Here is a 17,514-nt window from a genome sequence, read left to right on the forward strand (position 1 = left end):
CGCTGAGACAATCTGTGTCAAAGGTCTATGATGCCAAGTGGAGAATCTATTGTGCATGTTGAAATGGGAAATGTTTCATTCATATCTGTATCTATATGAAGTCAGTGGTTTATTTTCTTCTTTCCTCTTTGAAGAGAAACAATGGTCAGCTTCTGCTATCAAGGGCTATAGGGCAGCTCTGTCCAACACATTTAAGTCGTCTAAAGGCCCTGCCATTGGTTTGGATCCCTGTATTTCTGGCCTTAGGTATTTTGAGTTACAGAGACTGGTGTCTCTATTGCAAAGATGGAATCTGATGTGGATGTTGTGGTCTTAGCATAAGGTAACTGTCCCGATCAGACAAGTCCCAAGGAGTCTGAATGTGTTAGCAGGTTCAGTCGAGAAGGGGTTAAACTCGCACACCTAGATACCCCCTCATCCAATGATCTTTCAGTGGATTTTTGCACTTTGGGAGCACACAGTGACAGATCTCTTTGCATCAAGGTGTACTCGCAAACTGCCTACCTTCATCTTTCCTGTCAAGACCTGGAAGCTTGGGCATTGATGCACTGGCAGTCAGTTGGGATGGAGTTTTGTGCAGTGTCTTTGCTCCAACTGTTCTGATTCCATGAGACATTCAGAAAGTCGGGACGGAAATTGCCAGTATTATTAAGTTAGCCCAACTCATGTGAAACAAGTCAAGGGTGAATAATCTGCTCAAAAAAAGCAATAGGTGTCCCCAAGAAGATTCCCTATTGAAATTCAAACCACTTAGACATCCCCACTCACAGTTATTTCATCCCTGTTCAGACAGACTTCTTCACACATGGCTCATGTTAGGAGAGTTTTGTGTGGACAGGAGTTTAAACCTTCATTCTTGGAGAGAATCTCACAAAGCAATTCCACTTTGAAAATCTATTAAGAATAATGGCAGGTATTCCAAGACTGGTACAAAGTTAACATCATACCCGTCAATGCCTTGAAAACAAAAGTGAACAACAAACTCTTTGTCTCTCCAGTGCCAGATAGGTTGAAGTAGGATCACTGGTATGCTTTAGCCTTCCCACCTTCTAAATAATTGACCTATCACCACTTGTCAATTGCTCGGATCAATTAACCAATCAGTGAGCATAAATTATACACACCTCCAGCGAGCATAAATTATACTTCCACCATTTTCCTTCAACAAGCTGCTTGTGGCAATAATGAATTGATTATGATAAGTATTTATAAATTTTGCAATGATCTGTTGATTTCTTGATCAACAATGGTGAGAAAAATAAAGTCAATGGATCCTTGTAAGTGAACCTTGAAAAAGTCAGTTTCATCCATGAAGAATAAGTCCTGGTTAAAGATGAGAAATGTTTACACCACTCCCTCAATAACTAGTGCACTATAGGGTCCAAAAACATCAACTGAGGGACCTATAAATAAAACTAATAAAGGGATGGAAATCAACAGAGGGAGACGAAAGTATGGGTGGTGGAACTAGGTGTCATTGTTGAATTCTTGTTTTATAATCATATTCAAATTAACTGCTATTAAATATCTCTTATAATGATTTCAGGATAAACTATATTGAAGAGATCACTAAAAACATTATTCCACATGGTTTCCATACGCTTAACATGTGTACTGCTAAATCGATCAAGTATTACATCACTGTTTTTTATGTTGAATTGGATTCATTTTAGTTTATTGTTTGTTCAAAATGAAATGAGATTTCTTTTTTCAAGATAGTTTGACATTCATTTTGAGAAATATGAAAAACTTTTGTGTTTTCATTTTTTATTCTTTTGTTTCTATGTAGATTGATCAATTTATTAGATTAATTACAGCAGAATGTAAAAATATAAATTAAGAAAAGTTAATCATTACCAAACTTTATTTTAATGGGTTTAAATTTTTTTAAACAAATGAGACCACATTAGTATTTGAAGTTTGTGACACTAAAAAAATATCTCTTCAAATTTGACTGTTTCACCAGGCATACCTCTATCAACATCAAAGTTTGTTTTATTCTATGTCAGCACTAGAATATCCAGAGTCACCCATTACTTCCCTTGAAATAAAAGTCATTATTCATATTTTTGCCTTTTTTTTTTTTACCAGAGCCTTGATAATTGTTTCAGAGCTAGGAATTGAGTGTACTGCAAAGATGGGTTTTAATCTGGTTCATTGTGTACAGTACATTTGCAATTTCACCGACTCAGGAATTGAGTATACTGCAAAGATGATTTTAATCTGGTTCATTGTGTACAGTACATTTGCAATTCCACTGACTCAAAGATGGGTTTTAATCTGGTTCATTGTGTACAGTACATTTGCAATTCCACTGACTCGGATCCTTTGTAATAGCTGGAGTTACATGCTTGACATTAAGCATTAAGTGCATGTATTTTACAAATTTAACCTGAGTAGCATTGTCCAGAAGTTTCTAAGCTTGCCTGAGTTCATCAGCATGTTTTAGAGTCTCTAGGATCTGCTCCAAATTTACAATGTTTGGCCTAAAGTCCATAAATATGGCACTGACAGCCCTTCTTTTGCTGCCATTTATGAACTTGGTGTCAGAGTACATAATTAATTTACATACCTGCCATAACATGTGACATGATAAAACATGATTTTATTTTACTTACAAATACCCTAACATGGTCATATTTCAAAAACCTTGATTTTCAGTAATCTTCAAAAAGAAGAAGAAATATAAAAACACCACTTCATTATATGCCTGTAACATGCATCATGTATAAATGGTAAACAGTCCTACCTAGGACTTGTGTAAAACTATACTTGGGCCAGTTTATGCAGCACATTTTCATAAAGGCAATTAAAAAACATCGGATGTAAAAAAAAAAACCTACCATTTCATATATTGTTTGGCTGACATCAGCTAGAAGGATGTGTTAAATTCTTTGAAAACTGCTGTGGGGCAGTTCATTGCACTAATTTGCATAGGTTCTGTAAATACTCACTTATAAGGTGAGTCCAACTGCATGCTGCACAGACCAAGGTCTGCCAGGTCTATTCTTCAACATACATCTAGCATACCTTTGATTTACCTACATCTTAAAATGAAATGGGTTATTGTACCACTTTGTGAACTTGACTGTATATACCCACTTATACATCGAGTCAACCTGCAAACAAAAAAGACCCTGCTCACCAGGCACATTAGATTTTAGTCAGAATAGTGTCCATGTTTGATTCATTTTTTACAGTGATTCAGAAGGAATAAGCTATCAGCGAAGCAAGCAGAGCCCAGTAAATATAAATTTTAAAACTATTGGTTGATGGAGTTTTAATTTGTGAAGCACAGCAACAAGGGACAGCATTTAATTCTTTATTCCTACTGCAAACAGCATATTGACATAAGCTGTACTGGAGTGTACTGTGTCCATCAAAATAGGAGTACCACTTGTAACATATTCAACTCACTGAACTGAGCATTCAGCTTTGTTCTCTTTATTATTAGTAGTTTTCTTAATTTCGTTAAAATATCGACATGTACTCGACCCATGCTTGACTAGATGATTTTAGTTATGATATAGATTATTTGAATGACAACAGGTGCATGCTTCAGTTTGTACAATCGGTTTGTGTTTATATAGTATTAACACCAGTGCTGGGCAGTGGCATTTATTACTGCTGTATTACCTGTAAAGCCCCTATTAAACCTCAAAATATTATGTCCCTCCCTTCCCCGAATGAAACAAACTGTTCCAGATGTGATGAATATTCATTTTTCTTTAGATATAAGCATATGGCATCATGGTCAGACTGCATCAGATACAGATCTGACAATGCTAACGGGGCCCCGAGTGGCCGAGTGGTCTAAAGCGCTCACCGTTCCAGATCACTGCCATCTCACCTCTGTCTGCGTATGTTCGAGTCCAAGGCTTGGCTAGCGTGGGTACGTGGGAAAGTCTGCCAGTAGCTTCTCGTGTGTCGGTGGTTCTTTCCTGGGTTTTCCAGGGTTCTTCCTCCATCAGTTATACTGGCCACCATATATGGCCTATCTTGTGCTGAAAATGACGTTAAACCCTAGAACAACAACAACAATGACAATGCTAACATTATGGTTGTCAAAAAAAAAACTTGATTCTGACCAGGATTTGCTTGGCGAATTCAGCAGGGAAGTTTTTTGAACATTAGTACCATCCAGTCTCTAATGAGTGCAAAATTGAGAGCAGCAAAGATTACATTTAATTAAGCCAATATTTTGCCATCCTATGGATTTAGAGACTGAAACTTGATGAATGCTTTTATTTAAAGTGAGTGGTTGATTACTGGTATGTGATTATAATTTATCGGTATGGTGATGATATTTGATAATGCCAAGTCTACCAATTATTTTTTTCCTTGTAAATGTATTGAATGCTTTAAAGAAAACAGGTAAGATAGTTTCTTTTAGTAATATTTGAATTTCCAATCCTTTTATATGGTCTTATGCGAAAAGATAGCTTATTCTCAATAGGACGATGCCACCTTTTTTGGTCACACATGGACCCACCCCCACCCCACCACCCTTGGAACTTCAAAATGTTTTGAGTCTCAAACCATACACACAGTCTTGGAATATGACACATATGTATTAACTGGCCAAGATTTTCTGCAAAGTTGTATGCCTTTTTGGACTGAAGGAACAAAATTTGTATCACACTTTGATGGTCTGTTCAAAGTGACCATGGTAAAGGAATTTCGTCCAGAACACCACCCTGTAACCAATGTTTATACACTGTATTATGATGACATGATTATCAACAGTGTTGAAAGTCTTTTAGCAACACTGTTCTTTGCTCCTTTGTTTACACTAGCTCCATCTATGTTGACCAGGGTTCCCACACTATGAGAAAAAGTTGGGAAAAATTATCATTTTTTCCACGACTGTGAAAGGTCCTTGAATTTCGCAAATATTGAAGAAAGTCAGGGAAAACCCCAGGAATTTTCTGACACCACTTGACACCTGAAACAATCACATAATTGAGTCATAACTAAACTGATCATGAGTTAAATTTATCGAGTTCTAACCAGAATATTCGGAGGGTGCAGTATGAATCATTTGCTTGCTTGCAGTAAACATATGTGCTGAGTCAATCTAAACACCCAGTGAGTTAAATTCATCTAGTAGACTTTTAGTTTCAAAGTCAGCTTGATATCTGTATCTTTACTTACATGGAAGGTGTGAAAACCAGTCTAGCATCACAAGAGGCCAATATGGTGGTGGCAAAGTATAGCCACTTACCGGATGGCCTAGCAAACTTTAAACGTTGTTAGGTCAAGTGATACGTGCATGAAATTGATATGAAAATTACATATTTTCTCAGAAATTGTGAGTATTAAAATCATTATGTCTTTAATCTGCTGAAAGACAAGATAAAACTACGTTGTTGATGAAATGTGACCTGGTACTTGCAATTTGCATTGCTAGCAGCATGAGTGCACAAATCTAATAACCCACATTTTCAAATGTTGTAGAGGGAAAAAAAAAAATATATTAAATGACTGTCATATGCTGGTTGTAATAAAAATACAAAAACAAAAGAACACAAAATTCTCCATATTTATATATTCCGAGAACAACTTCTGGAGTTTTGTTTTATCACGTGACTACCACGTTGGCATGTGCCCTCTGCTTGATAAATCAGACTGGCCAGATTGCTGGTTTTTACAAAAAGTATCTGACTTTCGTTTAATATAATCGAATTTCTGTACAACAACATTTTAAAGGAGTTGTTGATATCACGTGACTATTGGACTCCCAATGTTGTCATTTGAGGTTTGTGAAGTCACGTGACTAGTAATGCAGATGGTGAGTACTGGGTCAGGTTTCATTTATGCCATAGTTTTGTCTTGTCTGTCAGTGGATTAACAACATAACGATTATAATACTTGCCATTTCTGAGAAAATAAATAATTTTCTTATTGATATAATACAGGTATCAGTCGATATAACATAAGTTTAAATTTTCTAGGCCCGCCAGTAAGCAGCTACCATATGTCGCTACTGCATAGTGGTGGCAAATTCCAAATTTTCTGTATGCAGTTGCAGTGGACCCACACCTCAACCTAAATGTACAAATATGGAAAATGGGGTGGGAATATTCAGGAAACTCAGATTAGAAAAAGGACTGCTGTAATCCAAATTGTTGAATCTCAGAGCTGAAATAAGAAATTGTCATTCCTTGTATTATATATTAAAAACATGATAGGAGCCCCTGTATCCATAGAGGTTTAGGGACTGGTTTAACAAATTACAAGAAGACAAGTTGATTTTACAGAAAATTCTGTCCTTGTTGATACAACGGTATGAAATTTTGAATGTCTTTTGTCAACATTTACATCAACCCTTTTGAAAATATTTTTTCGATGATGGATATTTAACCAGATCATCTTAAGGAGATTAGGTTGTTTAAAAAAATCTTGTTTGGGATTTTATTGGCACAGATAAATAGGAAGTTAAACTCTTTTCATTACAAGACAAGATTCTAATTATTTGCATTTATTGTTGTGTTTTTATATATATACTGTAATAGGAAATGTCACTTTCTGTGAGATGCATATATATATATATATATATATATATATATATTGCTATAGAATTCTTTAGAATTAAAGGTTTGAAAGGAAACAAAACATAATTTAAGTTCATTATGTTGTTCCCACTTAGCAACATAATGCAGCAAAATAAAGTTAGAATTTTTATTCTATACATTGAAATGACTTTACATGCCAATTTATAGGAATATAATCAAACTTGTTTCATGTGATACATTTTGTGGTTTTGTACATGAACATCTTGTCTGACTTCAATGTTTTTGGAGAGCCTTGAAAGAGAAACATCTTTAGATTTAGAAAATGCATGTTTTATAATCTAAAATGTTCTTTAATTCCATTCAGTAATGGTCATATGTGAACCTTGAAAAGGGTAATTTCATCATGGAAATGACCTGGAAATTTATCTTTAAAAAAGTGTGGGAACCATGGTTGACACAAACTAGGCAAGGGCCATTATCTTGAGCATTATCTGTACCATCAAGATGTATGTCAAGATTACAAAGCCCCTCTTAATTGTAATAAAAGCCCATTATAATCTGAACTATAACGATGTATGTCAGGATTACAAATTCCAGTCTTAACTGTAATAAAACCCCATTATAATCTGAATTTTAAAGATGTATGTCAGGATTACAAATTCCAGTCTTAACTGTAATAAAACTACATCATGATCTGCACTATAAAGATGTATGTCAGGATTATAAATTCCAGTCTTAACTGTAATAAAACCCCATCATGATCTGCACTATAAAGATGTATGTCAGGATTACAAATTCCAGTCTTAATTGTAATAAAACCCCATTATAATCTGAACTATAAAGATGTATGTCAGGATTACAAATTCCAGTCTTAACTGTAATAAAACCCCATTATAATCTGAATTTTAAAGATGTATGTCAGGATTACAAATTCCAGTCTTAACTGTAATAAAACTACATCATGATCTGCACTATAAAGATGTTTGTCAGGATTATAAATTCCAGTCTTAACTGTAATAAAACCCCATTATGATCTGCACTATAAAGATGTATGTCAGGATTACAAATTCCAGTCTTAATTGTAATAAAACCCCATTATAATCTGAACTATAAAGATGTATGTCAGGATTATAAATTCCAGTCTTAACTGTAATAAAACCCCATCATGATCTGCACTATAAAGATGTATGTCATGGTCACTAATTCCAGTCTTAACAGTAATAAAACCCCATTATAATCTGAACTATAAAGATGTATATCAGGGTCACTAATTCCAGTCTTAATTGTAATAAAACCCCATCATGATCTGCACTATAAAGATGTATGTCAGGGTCACTAATTCCAGTCTTAACAGTAATAAAACCCCATTATAATCGGAACTATAAAGATGTATGTCAGGGTCAGTAATTCCAGTCTTAACTGTAATAAAACCCCATCATGATCTGAACTATAAAGATGTATGTCAGGATTACAAATTCCAGTCTTAACTGTAATAAAACCCCATCATGATCTGCACTATAAAGATGTATGTCAGGGTCACTAATTCCAGTCTTAACAGTAATAAAACCCCATTATAATCGGAACTATAAAGATGTATGTCAGGGTCAGTAATTCCAGTCTTAACTGTAATAAAACCCCATCATGATCTGAACTATAAAGATGTATGTCAGGATTACAAATTCCAGTCTTAACTGTAATAAAACCCCATCATGATCTGCACTATAAAGATGTATGTCAGGGTCACTAATTCCAGTCTTAACAGTAATAAAACTCCATCATGATCTGAACTATAAAGATGTATGTCAGGATTACAAATTCCGGTCTTAATTGTAATAAAACCCCATTATAATCTGAACTATAAAGATGTATGTCAGGGACACTAATTCCAGTCTTAACAGTAATAAAACTCCATCATGATCTGAACTATAAAGATGTATGTCAGGATTACAAATTCCACTCTTAATTGTAATAAAACCCCATTATAATCTGAACTATAAAGATGTATGTCAGGGTCACTAATTCCACTCTTAACAGTAATAAAACTCCATCATGATCTGAACTATAAAGATGTATATCATGGTCACTAATTCCAGTCTTAATTGTAATAAAACCCCATCATGATCTGCACTATAAAGATGTATGTCATGGTCACTGATTTAAGTCTTAACTGTAATAAAACCCCATCATGATCTGCACTATAAAGATGTATGTCAGGGTCACTAATTCCAGTCTTAACTGTAATAAAACCCTCTCATAATCTGAATTTTAAAGATGCATGTCATGATTACAAATTCCGCTGTTAATTGTTATAAAACCCAATCAGAATCCATATGTAAACAACAAATCATGCACCCGTTGTTACTTGCTGATAAATATTAACAGTGCTTGTTTACATATCACTCAGTCAAAATGGGAACTTCTGCCTTTTAAGTTAAGGCCACAATTATTTTGCCCATGGACAAGTAACCTTACAAACATTTCTTGTCTGTAAGAACAAATCTTCAACTTGGTCAATATGGACACTGGATTTCTACACTGCAGCACATCATATTTTCCAGCACCACCTTTATTTTTGAATTAAATCCTTCCAATATTCAGAAATTTCCCCTATTTTTCAAATAAAGGCAGAAATTTCCCCCAAATTTTCTGATATAGAATAGACTGTTTAATGTTGATTTATTTTTGTAGATTCAATATTAGGAGTTGCATAGTGTGAATTTCTATTAAGAAAAGAAACCATGCAAAATACCCACTCATCAAAAACTGAAAATAGTTGGGGAGTTTTACTGGCAGTTTTTTGATACCTTAGACGAAGTGCGTTTTGACAAGTAAAGGAGTATTGGATATGGTATTGGTTATTTTCTGGGGCATAGGGAAATAAATGTTGGAGATGCTGTGTTATTATTGTTCTTTATTTTAGCAGCTTCAAGAATGACCAGTTGAATACAATGGGATAATATAATTTAGGGACATTTTGGATGTTCAGTTTTGCAGAATCGACATAAAAGTAAAAGTAAGTATTATGCCAAGAATATATGAAATAGGATTTGTTTCTTGTAAAATATATGTTCATATATCAACAAATCGAATTTTAATATCTTTTAATAAACAGTATACATGAAGACATCAGGAAAAGACAATAAGCTGCTAATCTTCTGTGTTGTATTTATTTATCTAGGAGCTGGAACAAGGCACTGTGGCAGAAGTTATTCCATACTCTGCTAAACATTCCCAGTTGTGATGAAATTCCAGATCTAGCAGTCCTCCGATGTGAATTTGAAGAGTACTTCATTGCCAATCTTTTGCACAAGTACAACAGTCAGTGTAGGAAGTTTATGTTGGCTATCAATGACATGAGAAACTGTAAATGATAAACTGCCGACCCCAACCACCTACCTCATGCTCAGAATGTACTTTGTTCTGGAGTCATGGTGCCAGCTTGTTTGTTTCAGGACCCACAACATTTACATCGGTTTGGTCATTAGGTCAGCCTAAATTTTAATAAATTGCTTGCTGCCAAATAGGAGTCATTTATTGCATATTTCCACTGGACCACTAATCAGTTTTTGTCTAGCCCATGTTAATGAGAAAGACAATCGGTTGTGGTTTTAGTTAAAGACTTTCATTTACTTAGATTTTGTAAACCCCTTGATTGATTCTCACCATACTTGGGATTGATTGGTGCAGAGCTAAGGACAATTTATTATGTAACAAGCATGCTTGCCACTTTTGCGGTTCAAGGTTACAGAAAATGTATGCTGTGGATTTGGAGTTATTTTCATTTCTTTTTATTTACTAAACCCTTTGATAATATTTTTTATTCTATAACACACACTTGCCCTTTTCACCTTGGAGTCAAATTCAGTCACAGAAAATTTGCATTTAGATTTTGGTAACAGTATTCATTTGCTTATATTTCCTTAACCCAGTGTTTCCCTTTACCCTCATTTGTGCTTCAGAAACCTCCAAGTTTTCATACCAAAATTTGCTTTTTACTCAGTCTGATCTCCAGTTCTGACACGTAAGGGACTTTTTTACTCCCAATCTTTAACCCCTAGGGGATACACTGTTAACCCCATCATGAATTTTCTTTATACTTAGAAAGATGTTTGTTTACCCAGGATTCATACCAGTCATGTTCACCATTTTTTGTTGAGCATCATACATCAGTATTTGGTAAATTGGAGTGAAAATCTACAATGTATGTAAAATTGCTGGCTTTCCAGTCATGTATGTATTGACTGGTAGCTGTTTCAATCTTTCAAATATAGTTGATTGACTGACAGACCATATTTCCGATCAGAAGCCATGGCAGTTCATTTGGTAGAGCATCAGATTCATAATCCAAGGATTGGGAGTTTACTATGTGACCTATGACAAGTTTAAGTATGAGTGACATCAGTGTATATTGATGCGTATGAGTGACATCAGTGTATATTGATGAGTATGAGTGACATCAGTGTATAGTGATGAGTACAAGTGATATCAGTGTATATTAATAAGTATGAGTGACATCAGTGTATATTGATGTGTATGAGTGACATCAGTGTATATTGATGAGTATGAGTGACATCAGTGTATATTAATGAGTTGATCTTCCATCTGATTGGCTGAGCTTGTGCTCACTATTGACCATATTTCTGATTAGATTCTAATTATATTTGACATGTAAGTTTCAGGAAGATCTGAAGTATTTTTGATTGTAGGTGATATAATATGGATCCTTTTGTTACAAGTCATATGCCGAAACCACTGAGCTAACACAGCTTCCTTGATGGGTTTGTCATTGTGGTTTCAAATTTATGACTGCAGGGTGGGTCCCAGTGGGGACAAGGACAGACCCAGTAATCCATGGTGACTGCACAGATTAACTCTCTTTGTAACACTAAGTAAGGGTATGTTCTTTAAAGGTGGGGCTATGATCGGTTTCTGCATTCACTTAGTGGCTAGCCCCCATGGCAGGATGAGATCCAACAGTAGTGATTGCATCTTGGAAAGGAATCTCGTCTCTCTATTTCTCTGTCTCTGTTAGTCTGTCTCTCTCATATATATATATATATATATATATATATATATATATATATATATATATATATATATATATATATATATATATATATATATATATATATATCTGTGTACATACATACCTTCATATATACCTATATAGTCTAGGAAAGAAGATAAATGATACCAGCACTTGATGACATTGCTAACTACAGTGAAGCCCCACAAAAACACACTTCATTATAACACAAATTTGAATATAGCATGATCATGGCATAAATATAACTTAAGTTTAGCGAATATTCATAGGTCTTTAATTTAAATTCATATGGAATCTAGCAGAGAAATTCTAGATATTATGCTTCTTTTGTGCACATTTTCGATTGAATTAGTATTATGGATACAAGGAAATTGGGCAGTACACTTTCTCCACCTATTTAGACTAATTAGTTGCCAATTTTCTTAGGTATGTATCAATGCCCCAAAATAAATATTAAAGACGTAATAAGTTTTTCTCTCTTAATATGCATCACTATAAGGTCATAACTGTGTCAGTACTTTTGTGCTTCCTCCCCCTCCACCTCCCATCTTGTATAATATTAAAGAAACTAAAAGTGCAATACATTGTACTGACTTAGTTGGATATTGTGTAATATGTTAGAATGATTAGATTTCATGCCATGCCAATAATTTAGCAAATTTCGTTTATACTGTTTAAACTTTATTTTCCTCTTCGTTACTGTAATATGGACATGAATGTTTTACAGACAGATCTGGTTATTTTTCTAGTACTTGACAATAACATTTTTAATATGTGTCAGCATTTTTGATAGTACAGTTTGCATCCACACCTTCTAGCTGTGTTCATTTGTACAGATTTGTATCCGATTGTATTCAGGACACATTGTGTATTTACAAACACTGTATATGTTTGGATATGTTAATGGGGTATTGTATGACAGTTCAAAAATCAAATAATTACATTAATCTGGTTCATCAGTCGAATTTGTGAACATTGTGTAACATTTGTAAATGACACTACAATTTTGTGTAACAAAGTGTATAAAATAGTCATAATTTGACTATTAATATTTATTTGTACATGTATTCACATATTGTGTTCAGGCAAAGTAGTATTAAGTGAATGGTTAGCTGTGTGAATGAAGGTTTGGGATATAAAAGAATAAAAACTTGTACACTTTTTATTTTGTCTTACCTTCATTTACAGTTTCACTATCCTTAGGCACTGACATTGGATCGCTTTTGCCATTTCTGCATTAGCTTTTAAATCTCAGATGATTGAAACAATGGGTCAGTGTTTTTTCCATCATCTGTTCAAACTTTAAAACCAGCTGAGTTAAATAACTAATAAGTGTCTTTGGTGTGCTATGTCATTTTCATAAATTCTTCTTTTAATACCAAAATTAAAGGAAAAAAGTTGTTGGAGATTGAACAGGTTTATATGAATATCTGATTCAGATCAGATTTTTGCACTTAATTTTACCATATGCATTCTTCACAAAAACAATGTAATGCCACTAAGACAACAAACTAATAGCTGTTTATCTCCACTGACTTTTCTTGTCTAAGCAGTCCCCAGTTTTTCAAAACTTGACTGACGCAAATATACTGCCAAAATGTGCAAAGTATGCATGTTGAAGATGTTGGATGATGAGATTGCTTTTACAGTTGGCAAGATATCGGTATCACTTTCTACAGCAGTGACTGTGGTGGCATCATTTGTTGTTGTTGTTCTAGGGTTTAATGCCATTTTTCAGCACAAGATAGGCTATACATGGCAGTGGAGGAAGAACCCTGGAAAACCCAGGGAAGAACCACCGACCCACGAGAAGTTACTGGCAGGCTTTCCCACGTATCCACGCTAGCCAAGCATTGGACTCGAACCCACACAGACAGAGGTGAGATGGCAGTGATCCGGAACGCTTTAGACCACTCGGCCACTCGGGGGCCCCTGGCATCATTTGTATTATCAGCATTATTACAATTCTGTGGTAAAGATGCTACAGGTTACATTACTTTTATATAGTTGCTGTTGTCAATTAAAATTTGGAGCAGTATTAGTATATTCTTGGAGTTTGTAGCCTGACATTTTTGCCTGTTAAAGCGGATAATGTCAGTGTCATGGAGATGAAACCTGTATTTTGCAGAGCCCATGTTTCTCCCACCCATAAAATACTTGTATATGCGTAGTTACATGTAATATCCATAGGTACTTATATATAATTAAATCTGTACAGTTTATGAATTTTGATATGGAATACATGTTGTCTTCTACATGTTTGCATATTCTGCAGCAGGAATGTTTTTCTTGATGATGCTGTCTGGAACCATTGATGGTTGTTTCAGCACTCTTTATCTTGGGATTAATGGGATTAACATAATGTCTTCTTCTGTATTTGCAAGCACTAACAAAATTTGACTAATAAAATATAGACACAAGTTTTTCCTGATACAGATGATTTCATTCATGAAGATAATAATAATAATGAGGACTTTGTATAGCACCTAATCTTTAGAAGCTCCAAGTGCTTTACAACATTAGACAACACCTATAAGATAAAAAATATAATAATATTATTACAAAAACAAACACCATGAAATTAAAAAAACATTTAAAAAAAAAACATGCTGAGAATATTTCAGGTAGGAAAGATTATTAGGTCTTTAAGTTTGTTCTTGCAGTCGAAATAAGTGAGTTTTGAGAGCCCTCTTGAATGTGATCACTGTGTCTTTATGTCTAAAGATACCCGATTTTCATGAAGATATTGGTTTCAGTTTGGTTGATTTAAAACACTTTTAACATTTTTGGTTAGATCATGCTGATAAATTGGGTGCTAATTGCCTTAACTGGAAACACCAAGGCATTCCACCTAGGCTGTCCTGGGCAGGTATCGAACGTATGACTCTTCATTTATAATTCCAATGTTCTACCAACTGAGCTATCACAGCTCACTTGATTTGAAGAAGGAAATGCAGTTTTGATGATCTATTTATTCATTCAGCTGAGAGAAAAAGACTCGATAATCTCTTGTATGGACAATAACATCGTATGTATCATTGTGTTTTTGTTTGTTACCAGTATAACAAGATTTTTTCAGTTTCTTGGGATCAGTTTTCCCATTTGAGGATGGTGGCAGCATCAGCTGTTTTAAGACACTGTTAACTATTACCGTATATACTCGTTTATAAGACTAGTCCGTCTACAAACTGCACAGACCCATATCTGCCGTCACATAATGCGCTGGCAGATCTGCATCTGTATTTTTGCAGTTGGACTAGTATATACTATGTAATAGCCTGTTATCTCTCACCCATCATCTCTTGTCCTTAATCCACTGTCTATCCATGTTTACAGATTTGTTATTGTTACTCATCCTTAACTGATTGGAGGACTGCCATAAAACATTACAAACACATTCATCGAAAGGTCTAGTTGGCTCTAACTGGAGATGCTTGAGTATCCAATATGGCCACCATAACAGTGATCTTAAAAAGCTCATGATTGTTACCCTCCTAATTTACATGGTCTCACTGGCATGAGGTTTTCACAGAAAGATTTTTTAAATTTCTGTTTGGTTATGAAACTAAAATCGCAAAGACCTGACATACAATATGGCCACTACAGTGGATAGCTGAGTCACCACAGGTTTCAATGAATGACTTCTTGTGATATCTGGTTTGTCCTACATTAAAATAGTACTAATCAGACCTGCAGTTTCATGGACATTGAGCTCATCTTGAAAATGTATTGATGTTGCTGAACTGATAGTCTTAGCAGAATGGGTTTTCACAAAAATACCTCTTGTGATAAGTATTTGGTCCAAAATGAAAACTGTGCCAATGAGACCTCCAATATGGCTACCATGGTAGCGCTGTTGAAAATCTAGCTATTTCTTCAGAATAGATGGTCATATAGACTTAAGGTTCTCACTTAAAGACCTCTTGCGATATCTTGTTGGTCCTTCATACAATTTGTGTTGACCAGTGGAGGCCATCTTGAATATTTTGTTATCACCCCTTTTCTAGAAAAGATTATCAGGATTATGTGGTTTTCCCTAAAACGCTTTTCACTCTATATAGATGGTTCATAATAAAAATGATGCCAAAGTAACCTTACAAATTGTAGAAGAAAATCTCAACAGCTGCCATAGTGATGTTACAAAACAAATTGCTTTCTTACACTATATATTAAAACGAGCAAACCTCCAAAATGGCTACCTTGATGGCCATCCTAGAAATCTTTATATGGTACTTTCTCCTGGACATATGATTGTTGTGACACGAGTTTTAGACTAAAACGAAGCAATATTTGATTGATTCTGAAAAAGTCAGACCACCAACATATTCATTTTATTGTAAGGGGGTTTGAAAACCAGATCTAATTGACCTTGTGGTCAAGTTAAAGGTCATCGCTTGCATTTGTGTACTCCATGAAGCTCATGCACACAGTGATGGTACATGGCTGGTATACTACATCGTAACCGGGATAGCAGCTACATAATTTCAGGGCAAGTTTTTGCTTCTGGTTTCCATATTTTCCACACGTCTTCAATAGGAATTTGATTGTTTTAATCGAAATTGTCACTGCACGAATGTTTGCAGAAACCAGACAGTCTTTGGCAATAGGATTAATACATGCACATTCCTTGCAATTCACCCGGTACATTAGTCACAGTCCTATTCAAAATGTGTGGAAATAAGGAAACCGGAAGCAAAAACGTGCCCAGAAATTATGTGGCGGCTATCCCGGTTACGACGTAATATTCCAGCTGCGACATACATACAAGTTAATTTTTACCTTACTTTGTATTTAGTTCCATTCCAGTTCGCAAGCTGGTGCTACTTTGTCATTGATTTAAAGATCAATGGTCTTGACTCGGCTTTTACCTGTATTGGCTGTGTGCTTGATAACAAGTACAAATGATTTTATAAAACCCAGATTTTGGATACATGACAGTACCTTGAATGATGCCACTTAACTTCATCTTCCCCAAAAATATATTAATTACAGATTTCACCAAACATAGTATGTAGGTATATATTGACTTTGTCTGAAACTGATTCAGCTTTGTTTTGTTGGTTTTAACAGTACTTTTAATGCATTATTCGCTTAAGGCCATGCTAAAGAATTGTGTAATGTACTTAACGTATATACCGCTCCGGTGGCCTAGTGGTTAGAGCGTCCGCCTCGGATGCGGGGGTTCGTGGGTTCGATCCCCGGCCGAGTCATACCATACGAAAATGATACTAACAGCTGACTCGCTTGGCGTTCAGAATTAAGAGGCTAGTGTTAGGACTGGTCGACCTTGTGTCAGGATAATGTGACTGGGTGGGACATCATGCTACATGTCTGCGGCATGATGCCCCAGTGCTAGACATCACTATAAATTTGCACATTGCAGACATCGTAGAGATATGACTGAAAAATTGTTAAAGCTACGTTAAAAATCAAAATCACATCATATCACAAAGATCTGAGTTTACTCAGGAACATCACAGGGACTGACTGGGGATCCAACCAGGAAACCCTCCTCACGATATATAAAACCCTAATTAGATTGCCAAGCATATAACTCGGCTAAGCAACATGTACTACAAAAACTTGACACTATCCAGAGAAAAGCCTTGCTATTATGCACAGGAACACTCCCCTCAACATCATTAGAAGAACTACAAACACTAACAGGAGATCTACCCTTAAAATTACGTAGGCAAGAACTGCTCCTCCGATACTCCATTCGATTAGATACCCACCCAGACAACCATCCCACCAAAATAGCTATAAACAAGTGTAAAGTTGTCTTCAAACCCAAAATCATACCCACCACACCAAGTGGCAAAGTTCTCCTTGAACTAAGAGAAAAGATACCTCTACTAAAAAAATCGGGTAACAAACAATACAGACCAGAACAAATCACCATGGTTACAGAAAAAACCAAGGATTAACATTGAAGCTACCAAATTAGGCAAT

General features: G+C 35.2%; 1 protein-coding gene across 1 annotated transcript in view; it reads left to right on the top strand.

The window, feature by feature from the left end:
- The window catches only part of LOC149802618 (mitotic checkpoint serine/threonine-protein kinase BUB1 beta-like), a 156,724-nt gene extending 143,999 nt beyond the window's left edge, over positions 1–12,725 (top strand). Inside the window, exon 24 of the mRNA XM_089951932.1 lies at positions 9,694–12,725. Within this exon, the coding sequence (XP_089808058.1) occupies positions 9,694–9,886 (193 nt within the window). The 3' untranslated portion in view covers positions 9,887–12,725. The remainder of the gene's footprint in view (positions 1–9,693) is intronic.
- The last annotated feature ends 4,789 nt before the right edge of the window (positions 12,726–17,514 follow it).

Source organism: Sinohyriopsis cumingii, chromosome 3, assembly GCF_028554795.1.
Source record: "Sinohyriopsis cumingii isolate HCF-2022 chromosome 3, ASM2855479v2, whole genome shotgun sequence".
Classification (NCBI taxonomy): Eukaryota; Metazoa; Mollusca; class Bivalvia; order Unionida; family Unionidae; genus Sinohyriopsis; species Sinohyriopsis cumingii.